This window comes from Mya arenaria, chromosome 12 (assembly GCF_026914265.1).
Source record: "Mya arenaria isolate MELC-2E11 chromosome 12, ASM2691426v1".
Classification (NCBI taxonomy): Eukaryota; Metazoa; Mollusca; class Bivalvia; order Myida; family Myidae; genus Mya; species Mya arenaria.
This window is the reverse complement of record NC_069133.1, coordinates 4,908,327-4,926,997: the sequence shown is the minus strand read 5'-3', so window position 1 is coordinate 4,926,997 and position 18,671 is coordinate 4,908,327. Positions and strand designations below refer to the sequence as shown.

The 18,671-nt window shown below is 33.3% G+C and overlaps 1 protein-coding gene across 3 annotated transcripts; it reads right to left on the bottom strand.

Annotated features, from left to right (window-relative positions):
* Window positions 1-258: 258 nt before the first annotated feature.
* On the bottom strand, window positions 259-16,979 carry LOC128212455 (antiviral innate immune response receptor RIG-I-like). 3 transcript variants are annotated; one of them, XM_052917924.1, is made up of 18 exons: window positions 16,731-16,979; window positions 16,527-16,662; window positions 16,186-16,320; window positions 13,583-13,717; window positions 9,741-10,118; window positions 9,478-9,516; window positions 9,243-9,356; window positions 8,677-8,763; window positions 8,069-8,218; window positions 7,805-7,893; window positions 7,392-7,640; window positions 6,957-7,119; window positions 5,266-5,352; window positions 3,864-4,039; window positions 3,474-3,615; window positions 3,148-3,381; window positions 2,758-2,925; window positions 259-1,828 (listed from the first exon to the last, which is right to left on the bottom strand). In XM_052917924.1, the coding sequence occupies exons 3-18, from the start codon at window positions 16,316-16,318 to the stop codon at window positions 1,209-1,211; spliced, it is 2,964 nt and encodes a 987-aa protein (XP_052773884.1). In that variant the 5' UTR covers window positions 16,319-16,320; window positions 16,527-16,662; window positions 16,731-16,979; the 3' UTR covers window positions 259-1,208. The 3 variants fall into 3 exon arrangements, with proteins under 3 accessions (XP_052773884.1, XP_052773883.1, XP_052773882.1); XM_052917923.1 differs by having other exon boundaries at window positions 16,527-16,620; XM_052917922.1 differs by lacking the exon at window positions 16,527-16,662.
* Between the last annotated feature and the right edge of the window lie 1,692 nt (window positions 16,980-18,671).

Sequence of the window (18,671 nt, the reverse complement as noted above, 5' to 3'; positions counted from 1 at the left end):
AGTTGCCTTTTTAGTAGGCTACATTCCTTTCGAAATTTATCATTTTCAACGACAGCCAATAAGCAAATCCCGGTTTTCTGGGAAAAATGCATTTTTCGGAAAAAAAAACGTATACACAAATCAATACGGTACTTTAAGAACGCGGAAAAAGTTTGTGCTGAATATGAATAGCACCGTATAAAAATACAGGCACAATACTCTCAGAATAAAGGTCATTGGAAAACTATAAAATATATTATACACATTATAAAAACACTGTTTTATTTCTGAGTGTTTATATTTATGATTGCGTCCTATGCATATTCAAATAGTATATACATAGCAAACAGATTTACAAAGCGTTTCGTGAACATGTTAATCAATTTCGTAAAATCACATTTTTTTTAAAATTTAGGTTATGTGCTTTAAATGCTGAATTTAGTAATGCCAAATCTGCAATTACTTAAACCACGATAATGAAGGCTTCATTATCAATAATGCAAAACTACAGAAACAAGCTCAATAGCCTAAAGTTTAAATAAAAAATAAACCCCGTTTAATGGCACAGGGTAAAGGCCAAAGACAAAGAACACAAAAACAAACAATCACAAACCAGAAACATGGAATAACAGCTCAAAACTCTACAAATAACACAGTACATATATACTATAACGAAAACTAGGATTTTTGGGTACCGTCTTGCATGCAGTAAGATGACCTTGGGTAATGCTAGATGATCTGAGATAATAAAACATTTCATTTTTTGCTTGGCAGATCATGTAAATTTTGAGTATATGAAATCCCTTTTAATCTATATCATATGAAATCAGCTGGCAACGAGTTCCTTTTTAATTTTAAGCTTAACGTTAAATAATACACAATCAAATTAATGAAGTGAAAACGATGGCATTTAAATGAAGAGTTGGACAATACACACAAATATGTTGTGAATATATGTTACAAGAATGATAAACCTCTACTGAAAAACGATTCATGACCAGATTAATATTTACACACATACTTTGTTTATACTCAACCTAATTTATTTTAAAGAATATAAATAAAACACATAACTTGTTATCATCAGACAATACGTTCCTATAAAGCCACAAAAGAATAGAAGCAATACCAAATATAATTTATCTTGCATACAAAAAACACAGCAAATTCCAACGACCATAGTATTAACATGTTAATGTCATAAAACAGATATTGTTTACATGCGCAAGTCATTTCTGTCGGTTTTGGTATGCTAAAAGTTTTGGAATTTCGTCCAAAGTGCAGTCAATCATTTTCGGAGCCAGACCCCACTTTTGAAAGTCTTGGATTTTGTCTATATCTTCTTGTCGGAACAAAATTCCTCCTATTTTAAACACGAATATGTCATAACCAAGTCCTTGCGCAACGATACCCCAGTCTTGGCCGCACCGTTTACATGACATTTTCTCTTTCTTATCGAGCCCAAAATAGCGTTCTGGTCTTTTATGAGGCTTCCTATCAGCCTTTTCCGGAAACTCTTCAGTGATGACAAAATGTTGACTTCCGGATAGTACACGCATGCTAGACACGTGACAAATGTATTTCATGCACTTGACACACAGAATTTCCATATCATCGGAGGACTGACGGTTTCTCATTGCTTCTAACAAATCTGTTTTGTTTATTTGCTTCCGTACTTCCTCTTTCTGGTACAAGTATAGTTTGTGTTCCAATTCATGGGCGTCCATCTTCTTAAAGGTGTCCATTGCCTTGTACATCAAGTTGGCTTTGTAGACATTCACCATGTCTTTTTCAACTAACTTTTCATTTCCAAGTGTGACTGTGGATGCATCATGTGTTCGGCTTCTTCCTACAACGATACCAACCAAAATATTTATGATAAGTTCAGCTTTCGTAACTTATTTCATTATGTAGGTTTCAATGTCTTACAACATCAGCATGTACACAATGCCCATATTGGCAATGTATATAGGAGTAAGTAGAAACATGAAGAGCCATGGTGATATCAGATGTAAAATTAAAACATGAAGTGCATTATTTTAGCAGGTTTTTTGAGGGCCAGAAAAGAGGTGATTATGTTTCACTTAACCTTAAAACTTGCAGCTTGTATTTGGTACTCTGAATTGTGTTACATTATCTATAGATAGAGTCGGGATCCCTATATTTAAGCATGGGGGTTACCTATTAGTTCATTATTATTCATTTTTCGTTTAGGTTTCATCAAATTAATGCATAGTTTGATAAGGTTTACCTTATACGCTTTTACCTTAATCGGATTGTTGGGATAAGACTGAGGTGGTGCACACAAGCTAGTTAAACCCCCCAGTAAATTTACATTTTACTGACCGTTCCAAGGCGGTACCTGACAATCCTTGATAAACATACATAACTTTTGTTATATAGAATATATGCACTGTATTTTTTGTGTAGCTTCGTGATGTCGTTCAGTGTATCTTGTTTGTGATTATTTTTGTTTTTGTGTTTCATGTGTTTGGCGTTTACCCTGTGTCATTAAACGGGGTTTATGTTTAAACATTTGGCTACTGAGCTTGTTTCTGTAGTTTTTCATGTAGATATTTAAAGATTGACAGTGAATGCTTTCCTTGTAAAAGAACGGTGTGCCGTTTGCAGGCCTATTAGGATGGGTTTGTTTACCATTATTAATTATAAAAAAATATTTAATTGTTTCATATGTATTCCAAAACTGGATGGATTATGTCTGAAAAATACATTTTCGGTTTAAGCCAATTGTTCAGAACGATGTCAATAACGGGATACCTCTCATTTGTATCTTTGTGATTTCATCACCAGAGTAGTTGTAATTGATGACAATATTGCAATCTGGAACATCTATCCCTTCAATTGCAACAGACGTGCATACAATTATCTTAAAGCGGCCCTCCTTGAACCTCTCCAATACTTCTGTCTGCTCTTCTTGACTCATACCTGGAAAAACATCACATCTCCATTTATAAGATAAGAAATACACTGCAGAAAAGTTTTAATTCAGCAATTTCAACTGTTATACAGCTCTGTTTGAATTTTATTGGTAAATCAGTAGAAAAACATATAATATATATCGACCCATTCTAATTAGTTTCCAAATTAATATGTATGTTTCATCAAACGGCTGCTTATATGAGAATTTCTTTTTATTAAACATCTTACCATTCATTGATCCTATTTTCTTTTGTCCATACAGACATCGAGCTTTATACACTAATCGTTTGTCCAAAAGATCTCCAAGTGCTAAGCATGTTGCTCTTGCCTTAACAAAGACCATAGCTCTTGACTCTGGACCCTTTTCCTGGAACATTTTTGTTAGCTGGTCGCAAATTATCTCGACGTTTGGATTGGCTGCGTCAACATCTCTGCTTTTCTTAGTTAAATCTTTCTGTAATTCTATAAACAGTTCACACGTTATGAGAGTATCAGTAAGTGAAAAGGGAAAATCTAAACATTTACATATAAAATACAACAAAAAAACGCCATACCCTTGAAGTTTTCAAATAGTTCCTTTTCTTGGTCAGTAAATTTTGATCTCCTCTCAGCTTCTTCTTTTGTCTCATTTGCTAAGTATTTCATAACATCTCGAATTTGCAAAAGTGTATTCACCTCAAACGCAGAACAGTAGACCTGGATAAAAGCACTATGTTACATACATTCATCGATATCAATACATCCAGAAAGCCTCCTGTAGCACCATCCACACCATTAAATAATACTGGGTAAGATTGAAGGTGCGCAAATGCAAACAATAACTATTAAAAAAACAAATTTCCAATGGAATTAGTGCACATATGAAATATATCCTAGGAACGAAATTGCTGCTAGGATTCTTCAAAAAATGTTCCCGAGAAGTATTGAATAATAAAATTGCGTACATTTAAATACGTTGCACACGTTGTAATATTGCGAAGACTTTCGGGATCGTGAACAAATCGTTTTGCTGTTTTGTCTATTTGTATTGTCCAGCCGTAATATGCGATAGTTCCCCTTTCCCGTGGCCTTTTATCAAGTACATCGATGATATCTGGTTCACACACTGAGAAACAGATGTCTGAAAAATAGAATAATGCATGTAGACTACTGGAAGAAGTCCAGTTATAACAAGTAGAATGTGTCGATGATAAAAAGCAATTTTCAGATATCGATATTTTTAAAACAAAGTACTTCTTAAAGAAAGGTAAACGCAAACGATCGCCAAAATCCGATCAATTTTAAGTAGCTGCTTTTTACGTAAACTATGCTTGGGTATACTTTTTTACGTGAAAATTATAGCAATAATAGCAAAAATACAAATGCAATTTTCATTGATCCGTAATCACAGTCGATATATTTTGAACAAACACATGCCGTTCCTGTGATAAAGCAATCAAAGGATAAACAAATGCAATTTTCAATTACACCCAAAAAAACCGGGACCTTGGCCGACCACAATGCAAACGTTGTTTGAGAGACCAAAATTGAAAATATTGAAAAAAAATCAATTTTTATTTAGTTTTGAGTTTCAATATTAAGCAAGCATAATTCATATATCCATTGCAACATAAAAAGCTGCAATAAGGAGTTGAGCAATTTTAACGAACGAAGATTTTATCAGATTTTTAATTAAAAAGCATTTACGTTTTCTCGGAAATGTCTTTATATAAAATGAATATGTTTATGAGTCAAAATTATCGGGATTACCCAATCAACAATGTCTCGAGGCTTTGTGGTAATTGCAGCTATTTAACAAAAAAAATATTTGCATTTTTGTAACCAGGAAATGAATTTCATCCACTATTTTCCATTTTTTAATAACTTTTTTATTTGAAAAGATATCATCAAGAACTCTAAAGACATTGTTGATTAGGTAGTCTGGGACATTTTGACACAAAAAAGTAACAATGTCGATAGACTTTCTCGAAAGAATATGAATCTATTTTATCCAAAATCTGATAAAATCTTCTTCTGAAAAATTTGTTCTACCCCAAAGCATGTCACCTAAAATAAATGTTTTACTCCCCAAAAAGATCGTTCCTCAAAACTTATTAAAACATGAACTTTTGAAACGTTTTAATTTTTGACCTTCCCTATCCATTTTTGACTTATGGAAGGCCTTTAAAAGACGATTACAAACAAAAATCTGAGCTCTTTGTTTTCATTTATTACACTTCACTTTACATTTACTAGAAACATAAACATAGGCTTTGTAGTATACGGGTAAAGAACGAGATCCCACCATAATAATTTGCGCTCCAAACGCGACAACCCTTATACAGATGATACAAAATAATTACTTACCGTTCAGTATATCTTCTGTCTTGATCATATTTTGAATCAGCACATTTCTGCATGGATCTTTGACCCGAACTGTCATTTTGATTGTGTCTGAAATCAGATGAGTATTTATGATCCCTCGATCTTGCGAATATTGGTAATCGCTATCATTTTATGAGACATTTCAATTTGGAACCGAACACTAGCACCCTCTGTCATAATGACCAAAATCAAATTAAATGAAAAACACGCTTCACAATACAGAAAACATCATCATTTCGTTCTTTGAAATTAACTTACATGATCTATTATATAGAGGATATTTGTGGAGTTTAGTGTTAGATCAGATTTATTTCAATGTCATAAAAAAAACATATTCTTAATAACGTATTATTTGTACAAAATGGTGTTTTCATACGACCAGGAGTGATAAAAACGATCTTACATGAAGTTAATGTTACTTTTAAATTCAATTTTGGTCATGTATGGGTGTTTTCATATTTATTAAAGTTTTACTCTTACTCCCACATACGAATTACCACAATTAATACTATTGTTTAGTAATCCCAAAAGGATAAATAAATGTCAAAAACAGTGGTTCTTATGAAGGATATCGAGTTAATTTGAAAGAAATATGCATAAAACACGGCATTTCAACCTCATGAGACTAAAGTAGATCACAGTAAATATTTTAGCATTCACGAATCATTTAATATTTTTGCGTTTTCAGCTATTAAATACATGGTTACAATCTTGTTATTAGTGATTGATATTTTCTATACATCCATCATTCAGTAAGTAGTTAAAGGTTAACAATCAAAATTTATTTTTGTTATACATGTGTATTTTTTGATTTTGAATAAGAGTGTCACTTTAATAAATAAAGCCTTTTCTACCCCGCTACTCGTTGAACGCAATGTTTTGATCGCCGATGATGTAGACTGTCGTTTTGTTATAAATTAGCTCTATGTACTGTGTTTCCATGCAAGCATTTCATAAACGTTTATCAATAAAAAAATATTAATTCATGTATATCCTAAATAATTACAGGTAATACATTGACCAACTTACACTGGTCGCCATTATATGAATGCATATTTGAAAGGTCGATAGAAATTGTAAGCTAAACATTGCAAATAACAAAGTTTTGAGAAAGTTTTAAGAGTTTGATTTCTGAAACATTGATATTTTATCACTCTCAATATCAGAGTTCAGTCTGGTTCGCTTGTTTATCGTTTTGCAGATGCAGAGTAAATACAACGCGACAGTTGATGTGTTATTGGATTTGTTCAGTTTATTTATCAGATAAGTGTTGTGTGAATTTACCGGGAAGTTTGTATTTCATAGTTACACAGTCAAACAAATATATACATCGAAAGTATGTGCGAACATTTATTTTCTACAGTGAACTATTTGTTTCAGTAAGAAGAAAGTCGTGAAATAAATTTTGTTTGTGCTCACTCGGTGAAATATGTTGTAATTTTATTCTTGAATACTTTATGCAATTTCCCCTATCCGGTTAAAATGAGTAAAACGGTAAATTGTATTTCATTAAATTCACTGTTTCAATCTATATGTATTAATACACCACCGAAATTCATAAACTAGAATGTTGACACCTACAACTTGGCACATTAAATTATTGCTGTTTTAATGCTACGGCTATTGTTCGTATATATTTTTTACAATACGAAGTAGATATCATCACAACAGACCTTCTTTCGGTGTATTCACGTGCTTTTCAAAACTAGTTCTGCATCTTTCAACAGTTGACAGCCGTTTGACGTCGAGTGTTGCACAAACTTTGGTTATATACTCAACAGCATCTTCCTCATTCTTTGCATTGCCTACACCAATAGACGCAGTGAGACCAACAATCTGATAACAGAGAAACTGAATTGTAATTCATAGAATGTACATAGCATAGCAAACATAGATGGCAAGTATTTAGCTTAGTTTAAGACTGTACTCGTAATATGAGTTCCAAGTGACAAAAAAAACTTTGTCTTTCGCAATTATGTCTCAAATGCCAATATATTACACATGATGTCCATGACAATTTGCTGTCAAATAGAATAAAAAATGCCATTTCGTTCTGAAATCTTTGTAAGGCATTTAAAATATTATACCGTATGAAAATCAAATATTACCTGTGGAAGTCCAGCAACTCTGTCAAATTTCTCTGTAAGGTACAACCTTGCAAGCTCTCCATACGCTCCCGATCCCTTTGTATGGTGGCATTCGTCGAATATCAACAAGGAAAATACAGCAAGACTTGGTATGTTCCCGTTCTCTAAATTGTTGACAAGTATCTTTGGCGTGAAACAGAGGATATCCGCATCTTTCACGAAGACATGAAGCATCGTTGATTCATCTTCTCCTCCAGATATAAACTTGGTCTAAAATTGTATATTATATAATTTGGTCACCATTTCATTTTACATAAAGGTTGTAAATGTATAGAGAGAGAAATAACTCTGGATAAAACATATGTTCATCAGTCAAACGATTAACAAACTTAAATAATTTAATTTGAAGAAAATCGGAATGACGAGATACTTACGTTATAATTTGGAAGAATCTGCTTAAATCTATCTGCTTGCTGGCGAATTAAAATTCCTGTTCGAGCCATGACTACAACTTTCCGGGCTCCTTAAATATACCGAGCACTTATAATTTACTAATATTTCAACAGTATGGTGCCATATGCTAACCACGTTTATAAGAGATGACTGTAGATATATTCATGAACTAACAGCAAATATGGAATGTATTAAATAGCAGATGCTACGTTGGCTGAATGTTTAACAAAAGCGAGAGTCTATACCTTTCGTCCCTTTATTAAGATGCTCTGAGACGATATGCAAGGCAACCCAAGTTTTGCCAGTCCCCGTCTCAGCGCTTATGATGGTGTTTTCTCCCTTAATCGCTCGCTCAGCTAGTTCATACTGGTAATCCCTCAGACAAAGTTTTGGATCTGCAATATTTAAGATCCTTATAGTAGTTTCAGTAACCTCGGCAATGACAAATGCTGATGAATTACTCTCGATCCCAGTTCCTGGATATAAACCAGTAGTGGTGTCCAGTTTGAGAAGCCACGAGAAGGAAACCCTGGTGGGGATCTTAGGTGAGTTGCAGTCACCAATACAACAAGAGAACTCTCGACCTAGCTTGAATTGAACCCATACCCTCTTGGGTTATGGTCTGACACATATGATACTAGACCATTCATACCCGTCATTGCTAAATTACACACACATTATATAATATCTAAGCCTTATTATTCAACAGAAATATCCGTCATTTAACTTTAATTTTTGTAACGACTATAGATATTGGTTATTTTCTATCTAAATTATCAAATGCCTTTAGAACGTACTAACTAACATTCCTCATTTTTTTAATTATTCTTTAACTGATATATAATACACAAACTTTGAAAATCGTCTTTGTATTCTGAATCAGAATCAAGTTCATCTTCGTCCGACTGTACAGCATCGTCTTCATGTACGGGGTCTGGATCTAAAATTAAAGCAAATAGTACATGAATGTGTTCGCCGTATCAAACGATTGTAGTAAAAAATATCATTTCTATAGTCCGAGATCTGTAGTAGTTATATACAGCTCAAAATTTCTAAAGTGCGAGATATGTAGTAAGTATTAAAGTTTTCATTTCTAAAGTGCGAGGCCTGGAGTAATTACAATCCGTTCTGATTTCTAGGCCAGGTCAGTAATTATTATAAACAGTTCTCATTTTTAGATGGCGAGGTCTAATGAGATGGTTGAAATCCATACACCCAAAAGTTATATGTATTATGAACAGATCTGAACAAGTTAAAATTGGTACTTAAGTAACCATATGAAATCAAGAAAGGAACACAAATCAGTTAAAGCACATCCTTCCACTTTTGTATTTGTATCGAGCACGATATTATGTTTGTTTCGTCAAATGTTTGATTGACTATCATGGTCCTTAAAAATGTTATAAAAGTTCACTTGACCTTTTAGACTGAGTGCTTTCTTGCAGTCCGTACTACTAGATGAAAATACTTTCGCCTTGTCTGTTCCTTCCAAAGATTGATCGCACTGTGATCTTTTTTCGGACGCGCCACAAGCTTTAAAAAAAGAAGTTACATCAAAGCTTTTTGTTAATAAGATGATCTTAAATAACCGATAACTTTAAATGTTATTTCATACGCTGTACATGAATATTAATAAAACGAAGAATCTGTTTACCAGTTTGCTGTTCTTTAACCCCATCAGTTGGTGTTTCACCTTTAAAGAACACGATTTTACGTAATATTCATTTTTGCAAAGCATGTGTACTTCAAAAATGTTATTTCATCAAACAAATGCTCATTATTTCATGATTAACTGGGCCCATTTATAAATGTATTAAGGCATTGCCCTTTTAATTGTTCGCAGTTGTTTTAAACAGATCTCGACATACAACTACATCTAAAATATGAATACTATTATTAAAATGATGGAATACTTACAAACGTTTTCAGGATCAAACATATGAGGGCATTCCAAGAAATCCGGCTCTAAAAGTTCACACTCCGAGGTGTAGTCGTTATCCCGAAGCGCGCGAAGGAACTCGTAATACCATTCCCTTGGTCGTAATTGAGACTGCATTCTGCGCAAAAGACACATTATACCATACAACCTGCTTTTGGTATGACATAGATTTAGCACTTCATCGCGGTCCACTTCTGTTATAGCCTTCTTCGAAACAAGGCTGCTTATTATGTCTATTGGATTAATAGTTTTCTCTAGTTCCGGACCAAAGAGTCGTATCAGTTTTCGACCTCTTAACCTGTCCTTTTCCGAACCTACATTATCTTCTTCCAGTAATGACTTGACGTATACCAGCTCTGAAAATGTGACAAACAAGGTTGAGAATTTAACAATTGATATGCTTTTACCGGCTTGTCATCGACAATTAGACAACTCGTAGACACAATTAAAACATTACCGGATCGGTTCTCGTAAATGAATAAAAATGTATGGTATACTCGAAAATATAAAACGACATTTAGAATTTATATAATTGTAAAGATCCTTTCTTGTTTTTTATATAAAGTGAAAAGTATTAAATGTGAAAAAGTAATTATGAAACGTGCCTAAGGCCACACCAAATTAATAACTTGTTCATCGGATTTTCCGCACCTATTTCTTCAGAAAAGCAAAAAAAAAATTATTGTTTTATCACTTGCGCCCGCACCATCTAAAAAAATAGTTATTTTTTTACGAGCGCTTATTTGTTTAGTAGAATGTAGCCTTTTCCCTTATAACCGCGTTTTTCGATCGTAACAATTATCAAAACACCGGCTCAATCATGCAGCCGCTCTAAGAAGAGTCAATGAAATATATACCCGGATACAAGCGCCTAGATGATCGAGACTAAATTGGCATTTCACTTCCAGATGCTTGAAAATTACGTCAACAAATGACAATTCTACAACCAATTAAAGTTTGATTAAATTTTGGACAAATGTGTTTGTTTAAATTTGGCTCACGCTAAAAGTAAACGTATATATACTGGGCAAGAAGTGCTGAATTTTATCGTGAATGACAGTGATTATCCAAAGTTTGAATTTGGTTCGGACACGTTTGACGGGAATTCGGATGACCGTTACAGTGAAAAGACAGTTTCCAACCGTTCATCTATACCTACTACACCTGTCCAGGTAAAAACTTCAGGTGTGTATTTTAACTTCTTTGTTGTTTTGCTGTATATATAGCAAATATGATGTATTTTTTGTATTATTTGTTTCCTTCAAAAATAATTATACAGTGCATTTAATGATTTATGCATGTTTGTTTTTATTTTGCTACATATCAGAGTATAGTGTTTATTTAATTCATATGCAATGCATGTACAGTAATAGAAAAATAAAGTTTGGACAAGAAACGAACACCACCTTTCTTGTGTCATCATCAAACTGTTTTAGTAATGCATACTATTATACTACAATGAACATTTATGTATAAATTGCTCATCATAATTTCAGATTCCTCCGACGCAGCGGATCATGAAATTCCTGTCCCGATGAGGCAACAAGGGCATGCTTGTGGTGGAGGCCTTTGTCCCCGATGAGTCAATGTTCATGGACAGTAGGATGACGCTAAAAATTAACCTGACTGACATTTATATGTGCTTTTACCATTAACACAAAAACATCAAACAAGCCGGATTGTGTATATTTTGTAAATATTAGTCAAAAAGGATAAAAAAATGGTGCCTGACTGTGTGATTGGAAAAAGGTATTAATCACGCTTTGTGTTGCGAATAAATGTTTGTAGATTTTTTTAGATGTTCATGTGTATATTTAAACTATATTTATATGAAAACATTCAAGTGTTAAATATGTATGCTGATTGGTTTTTGTCTATGAAAAAATATTGCATATTCTTGTATTTTCTTGAAATATTTTTTTGCCATATATGAAAACTAACACAATCAGTACTTGCAGTACAAGAGAAGTAAAAGTGTCTTGTATTTATGTTTATGTTTTATATTACTTGTCTAAATTTGAATAAGATATCTAAAAAAATAAGGAAAGTCTGCAAATTTAAAAAAGAATTTAAATTCTGAGAAAGCCTAAAATCAAACTGGCGCTGGCTGGAATTTTCTGTATTTCTGTATCATTTTTAACTTAGATGCCTACCAAGGCCAATCATGTAGACAAAGCAAGAGTGATACATGTAGCTGTAGTTTATATTTGACTGCAAATGCCTATATTCATTTTGTGAGTTATTTTTCAAGTCACCTTGTCTAGTCATTTCCATGGCATGAGATATGACAATGTATTTTAATAGATAATTATTTTTATCCAAGTTTTACTCTGGAAAAGTGGAAAACCTAGTTAACCTAGTTAATAGATTTGGATATGCCATGTGCAGGTAGGTGGCTGTAACCATTGGCGCTTGTGTCAAATAGGGTATTTTGAAAACACTTTTCAAAAAGGTTTAAAAAACTGGAAAACTGTGGTTTTGAGTTCTCTCATTTATGAAATAGTTTAAAGAAATGCATTTGCTTGATCTCAAATAGCATTTGTTTGATCTCAAATCTAATATCTGTATAGAATTATCTTTTAGTGTTATCATTCTTTCACTGGATGTTATCCTTGTAATGTTTACAATATCATTGTTTAGTTAATAAGTGAATAAAATGTGAGCAAAGGTGAGTTAAATCACTATATATAATTGTTCGCTCTTCGCTCGCTCCTCTTATTTGCTAAATGCAAAACAAATATTTTTTTTTATTATTTCGCTCGCATTATTTTTTGGAAAAAAATCCGATGAACAAGTTATCAATTTGGTGTGGCCTAATGGATCAGTGTAATATGGGCGCATAAGAATTAACAACAAGAACATTTGTTAAAGAAGAACATTGACCATTACACATATTTTAGAATAACACATTTGTAATATAACATTGATAAATTTCTATTGTTCAGAAAATATATTACCCCGCGTGTTTGTAAATAACTTTTTGGAAAGAATGACTTTCTTATTTGGTAATATTTTAGCAAGTCAAACAGTTGATTTTCTTTGTGTTGTTTTATGATACAGATTTATCTTAATAAAGTTATTTATTATGATTTTATCTAAATCTTGAGAGGATACATCGAGGGGTGAATGCGAAAAGGTTCTAAGTGTCATTAGATGAAGAAGAAGATAAAGCCTTTTCGCTTTCACCCCTCGATTATTTTGTATAATTGATTTCAGTGAAAATATCTGAAAGACGTTTTGCTTTCAGTATTTAAACCGGGATTGACGTCATGAAAAAAGTACCAATTATGACGTCCTCTAACCGGATATAACGTCACAATGTAAGAATATTTTGTATAATTGATTTCAGTGAAAATATCTGAAAGACGTTTTGCTTTCAGTATTTAAACCGGGATTGACGTCATGAAATTAGTACCAATCATGACGTCCTCTAACCGGATATAACGTCACAATGTAAGAAAGCAAATTTCATTAAAATTATAATGTTATGTTGTGATTCTTATTGGATTACCAGTATGTATTCTACGTCTAAACGGAATTAAAACGATCGGATATACATATTTCCTTGCGGTTTTCGTTTATCATCAGCGCAGGTAGGCGCTTTTTACCGGGGAATGCATGTAAATAAAAGAATTTGACATTCGTCTTTATTTAATACACAACTGTATTCAGCTGGTCCAAGAAATATGTCAGTATGCTAGTCAATGAATGCTTATTTACAAAATTCCTGAACCCGTAGAAGAAAATATTAGTGTATAAGAAGTTCATAACTGTAAGTATGTGTGAAAAGCTTATATATTATTAAATAAAACTAACGAACCTTCTTGTTCAAGTGCATTTAGGAAGGACATCCACTTATTTGGAGCAGAGCTTCTACCAAAGGAGTCCAGAACAGCCTCTCCGGCTTCTGTTGCTGTTCGATTCTGATATATATCATATAACCTCGACTTTTCATCTGCAAGTGCAATGAATTTAGGCTCATCAATTGAAAAGGGGGTTGGGAAAGCAAAATATTTCAATATTGTAAAATGCTTTACGTGTATTCGTTTGAATTTTTAAAACATAATTTCTTTGGTTAGAAGGGGAATTTAGCAATAGCATATGCACGCAGAAGGTTCTGGAATTTCGTTCAAAATCCGTTAACATCACACGGAAAAGTACTTTGTCTACACTTTTGTTATTAAGCTTTTTTGTGTCGAACTGCTTTCGAATATTATTAATTGGTCATTTGAATATATATTAAAAATGAAAATGCAAACTGATCTGTATTGGACTACAAGTGATCTTTAAAATGGAACACTACAATTTGTTGTTTTGAAAGTTATTATATTAAGGGAACGGTGTTGTGTGGATAGCTTCATATATTTGAGCACCGTACGGTGTTGTGTGGATAAATTCATATATTGGGGCACCATACAGTGTTGTGTGGATTGTTTCATATACTGGGGCACTTTGCAGTGTTGGATGGATAGTTTCATATATTGGGGCACTATACAGTGTTGTGTGGATATTTTCATATATTGAGCACTATGCAGTGTTGTGTGGATAGTTTCATATATTGAGCACTTTGCAGTGTTGTGTGGATATTTTCATATATTGAGCACTTTGCAGTGTGGTGTTGATAATTTCATATATTTAGGCACTATGCAGTGTTGTGTGGATAGTTTTATATATTGGGGCACACTATGCAATGTTGTGTGGATAGTTTCATATATTGGGGGACACTATGCAGTGTTGTGTGAATAGTTTCATATATTTGGGCACTATGTAGTTCTGTGGATAGTTTGATACATATTAAGGCACAATAGTTTATATACTGAAGCACTTTTCAATGTTGTGTGGATAATTATATATATATGTATATATATATATATATATACTAAGGCTCATATATCCACTCATAATTGAATAGTGCCCCAAATGTATAAAAACCATGACACATTATTGTATCGCCCAGTTATAATTGAAACTATCCACACAATGTTGCATTGTTACCCTTTATGTGAAATTATCCATACAGCATTGTATTGTTCCCCAATATATGACACTACCCACATGATATTGTTTCGTGCCCCTACATATGGAACTATCCACACAGCATTTGATAGTGTCCCAATATATTAATCAATCCGTACAACATTGAATCGCTCCCTAATATATAAAACTATCCACACAACATTGTTCTGTGCCGCATTAAAAAGAAACTACAATATTGTATAGTGTACGATATACATGCACTATCCGGGGCACAATACCAAGTTATGTGGATAGTGTTTAGGCGCTAAAAACAATGTTGAAAGATAGTTTCATGAACTGGTACTTTCGCATATTTATTTACATGTGTTCCTATATTGCAACTATTTGGCGTTTGAATGCAAAACGTTTTTCGACCTTAAATTTAAATGTTACTTTTTTATCGCCTTTAAAACCGATGCGATCCTTTCTCGTGTAAAGTTAATTTAAGTCATTATACAGTATTGAAAAACAGCTAAAGCTACCATTAAGGCTCCCACGTTTACATATTTTTGTAAACTTGTACACGGTACATGAAAACGAACCGATGCCGTTGAGGAAAGGTCGTAGTAAATAAATACTGCCTGTACGTACATATACAATAGATATCTTCATGTTTCATTGATCAAGATGAATAATCACCGCTTGTATTCTAGTAGGCATGGATTACAGTATCCAATTTCAACTTTCTGTTTACCTGTTTATTTAAATCTTAGAGGAAATTAATCCAATATTTCTTTTTCAAATTCCCGATCTTTCATTCATATCCACGCTGTATTAACACATGTTGTAATGTCATGATTTTCTATTTTTATCAGATTGTCCTCTCAATGGGGATTATTGTTAAACAATACTAAACATATTTATTTAGAAATTCACTATTTATCTTCGGGAATAAAGTAAATTCCCGTTAATCAGCATCTTAGCACGTACTACAGGTTTTTGGTTTACGAGATTTGTAGATGAGTGAATGTGTATATTAACAAATACTGCGGTCTTGTTTAATAGATTTATAGGCGTGCTTCAAATGATTCGTCATTTTTCCTGTATTTCCTCCCGAATACGATAATTCCGTTCCACAGAAGTTGCACTTAACCTTCATACGACAATCTTTTTCAAATTTAGTGAAATGTTGCCACACTTAAGACTGACGAAACCAACCTCGTTAACTGCACACGACACGGAGAATACAGAGAATATTTCCGTACGCTTATAAATAGTGTGACCGTTTCGGTTAAACGGTCTGAGGTTTTGTGAACGTGTACGGGCGAAAAACGACACAACGCCGTTTACACGTGTAAACGAAGGAGCCTTAGCTACCATATCAATTAACCAAAATAAGAATCGATAATAAGACACCTTTAAAATCAGAGACATACTCCATATCCTGTAAAAAAAATATGCATGTACCTTCGTTGAAAACATCCTTAGCAGCCAATTGTGATAAAAATGTTGGCTTGTCCAAACATCGTACAATTTCAATCCTCCAAAATTTCAATCTCTCCTCTAGAAGTGACACTTTAGGGTATATGTCTGCAGACATTTCTGAAAACGATTTCTGGACTATTGAGACTAGATTAATTCAATCAAAGGGAAATAACTCAAATAACTAGACATCAAAATGAATACATGAGTAATTGTCTAAAAAAATATAAAAAAAGGAGAAAATATATCAATTTAATTATATTAATTATTCCCGGTTCTTTTTTTGGTTAGTCATTTATATAAACAAAAATATGTATAATATTTACCAGCTTCATTTTCTTTAGGGAGCAGTGCTGAACTCAACGATATATCCCCGTTATTTTGCACGACAGGTTTTGACAAGTTTTAAATCATCCGATCCTGGTAAACAAGCATTTCACTCTCGATAGCTTCATCATTTGCCTAGGAAATTAAATGACTTAAAGAATGTCCTAGTATAAATAAAATAGAACATGAGAAAACTCACGTACCTTGCTATTGTGTTATCATCTCCAATGTCACAGTGAAAATGTGTTGTCCTGTCCAATGATGCAGCTTGAAATCATTATGTTATCATTTTTGTCAAATTACATATTACCATCATATAAGTCGAAGGAATTTTAGAAAATAACAATGTCACAAATGAAGATAACAAGAATACCGACGAACAGAAGGTAACATATTGATCCTCTTCCTCGTAAGTTTCTAAAAATACTCACAATCTGTTTTCTAAAACTGTACTTTCGATTTCACTTCGATGTAAATAGAAATGTTTGTAGGCCACGTCATTTTTGCATTATGTTTTAGGGTAACCCAACTAGAGTTTATGCATTACGACTAATTATATATAAGAGTAAATCATTTATTCCAAAAAGGTGTGCATATTATAATCATGCCGCCCGTCCCTCCATTCATCTGTGCGTCCGCCCAATATGTTTCCGATCTATAACTTGAGAACGATTTAAATGCCAAGTGACTTTAAAATCGGAACGTTGTCAAAATAACTGTACGTTGACGGATGTTTTATTACGATTTTTGATATGGCAAATCCTTCACGTACAAATTGTTTTGTACCAAACGTGGGTAGTTATTCCGATCGGGATTCCGGGTAAAAGCATATTGCATCTCTAAAATATCATAAAAACAAGAAATATTACCAGATAATGCTATTTAATTTTAGTTCCGTTCTCAAAAAAAATATCCAACGAATTAGTATGAGTTTGTGTTTTCCTTCATTCCATACTGTCAAAACATAATGATATATACTTGAAGGGCTCCTGCAAGGCTGCGGTTTATAGTTTGACAACAATGAGAACACCTCGGCCATTGCCGAGATTGTATTTACGAGGTCTATATCGAAGCTTGCCGGAGATGGTCGAGTTGTTATGATTGGCATAATTGTTGTCTGTGTCTGTCAAGTTTCGTTTTATTGAAAAGGTAAATCCTGTGTTTCAAAACATTCAATGCTTGTTTTTGTGCAAAACATCTTTGCACTTATATGATAAAATATGTATATAAACCTTTATCATCAATTTCAAACATAAAATACTTCTCTAAATACAATTTCAATATTTTTCACACCCCTCTTTTTGCACCCTGTTTTTGCAAAAACCCGTTTAGACGTTAGGGATTGAACGAACCCCGTATAACACGTCCATTATTCTAGAATAAATCGTAACGCAGTTTGATAAGGACGAGCATATGAACTATATTGGTTATTATATAACTTAGAAAATGATCAAGGATGCGGTGACTCTAAGCGGCAAATCCGTTTCCGTTCAGTATCTGAAGAACGCTGATGCAGAAGAACCTCAAAGTAGGAAGGCAGGTCGGTCATGGCAAGTAGATGAACTCTATTGACTTTGCGATCAGTGTTTTAAGGCAAATGTGCTGGTAACCTTGAGCTGAAAACTTAGTTTTGGCAGGTTGATCATGGCCAGTGGATGAATCCTATTAATTTTGCGATAAGTGGATCAAAGGTCAAGGTAAATAACTGATAAACATTTGGCCTAGAAACTTAATTCCTGGTAGGCAGTTTGAACACTACCAGCGGATGACCCCGATTGATTCTGAGGTCAGTAGGTGAAAGATTGGGCTTGGGCCTTCAATGTGTTTTGCAGAACCGCTGACTGCTATTACACTGACCATACTTCAATTATCACAACAGTAATAACAGACAGTGAATAATTGATACCAGGCTTCCAATACGGTAATCACGATCAAGCCATTTACCTTTAACATTTACTTAAACGTTATACGTTATACATCGATTGTAACTTTGATTCTTTAACATAAAAAATAATTACTATACCCTTTAAAAAGTGAATCCTGGTAAAAATATCTGTAACGTTATTTACGTTTTTACATACATACATCTTCATATATGCCAAACAATATGATTTAAAAGAACACAAGAAATTAATTGGCATCTA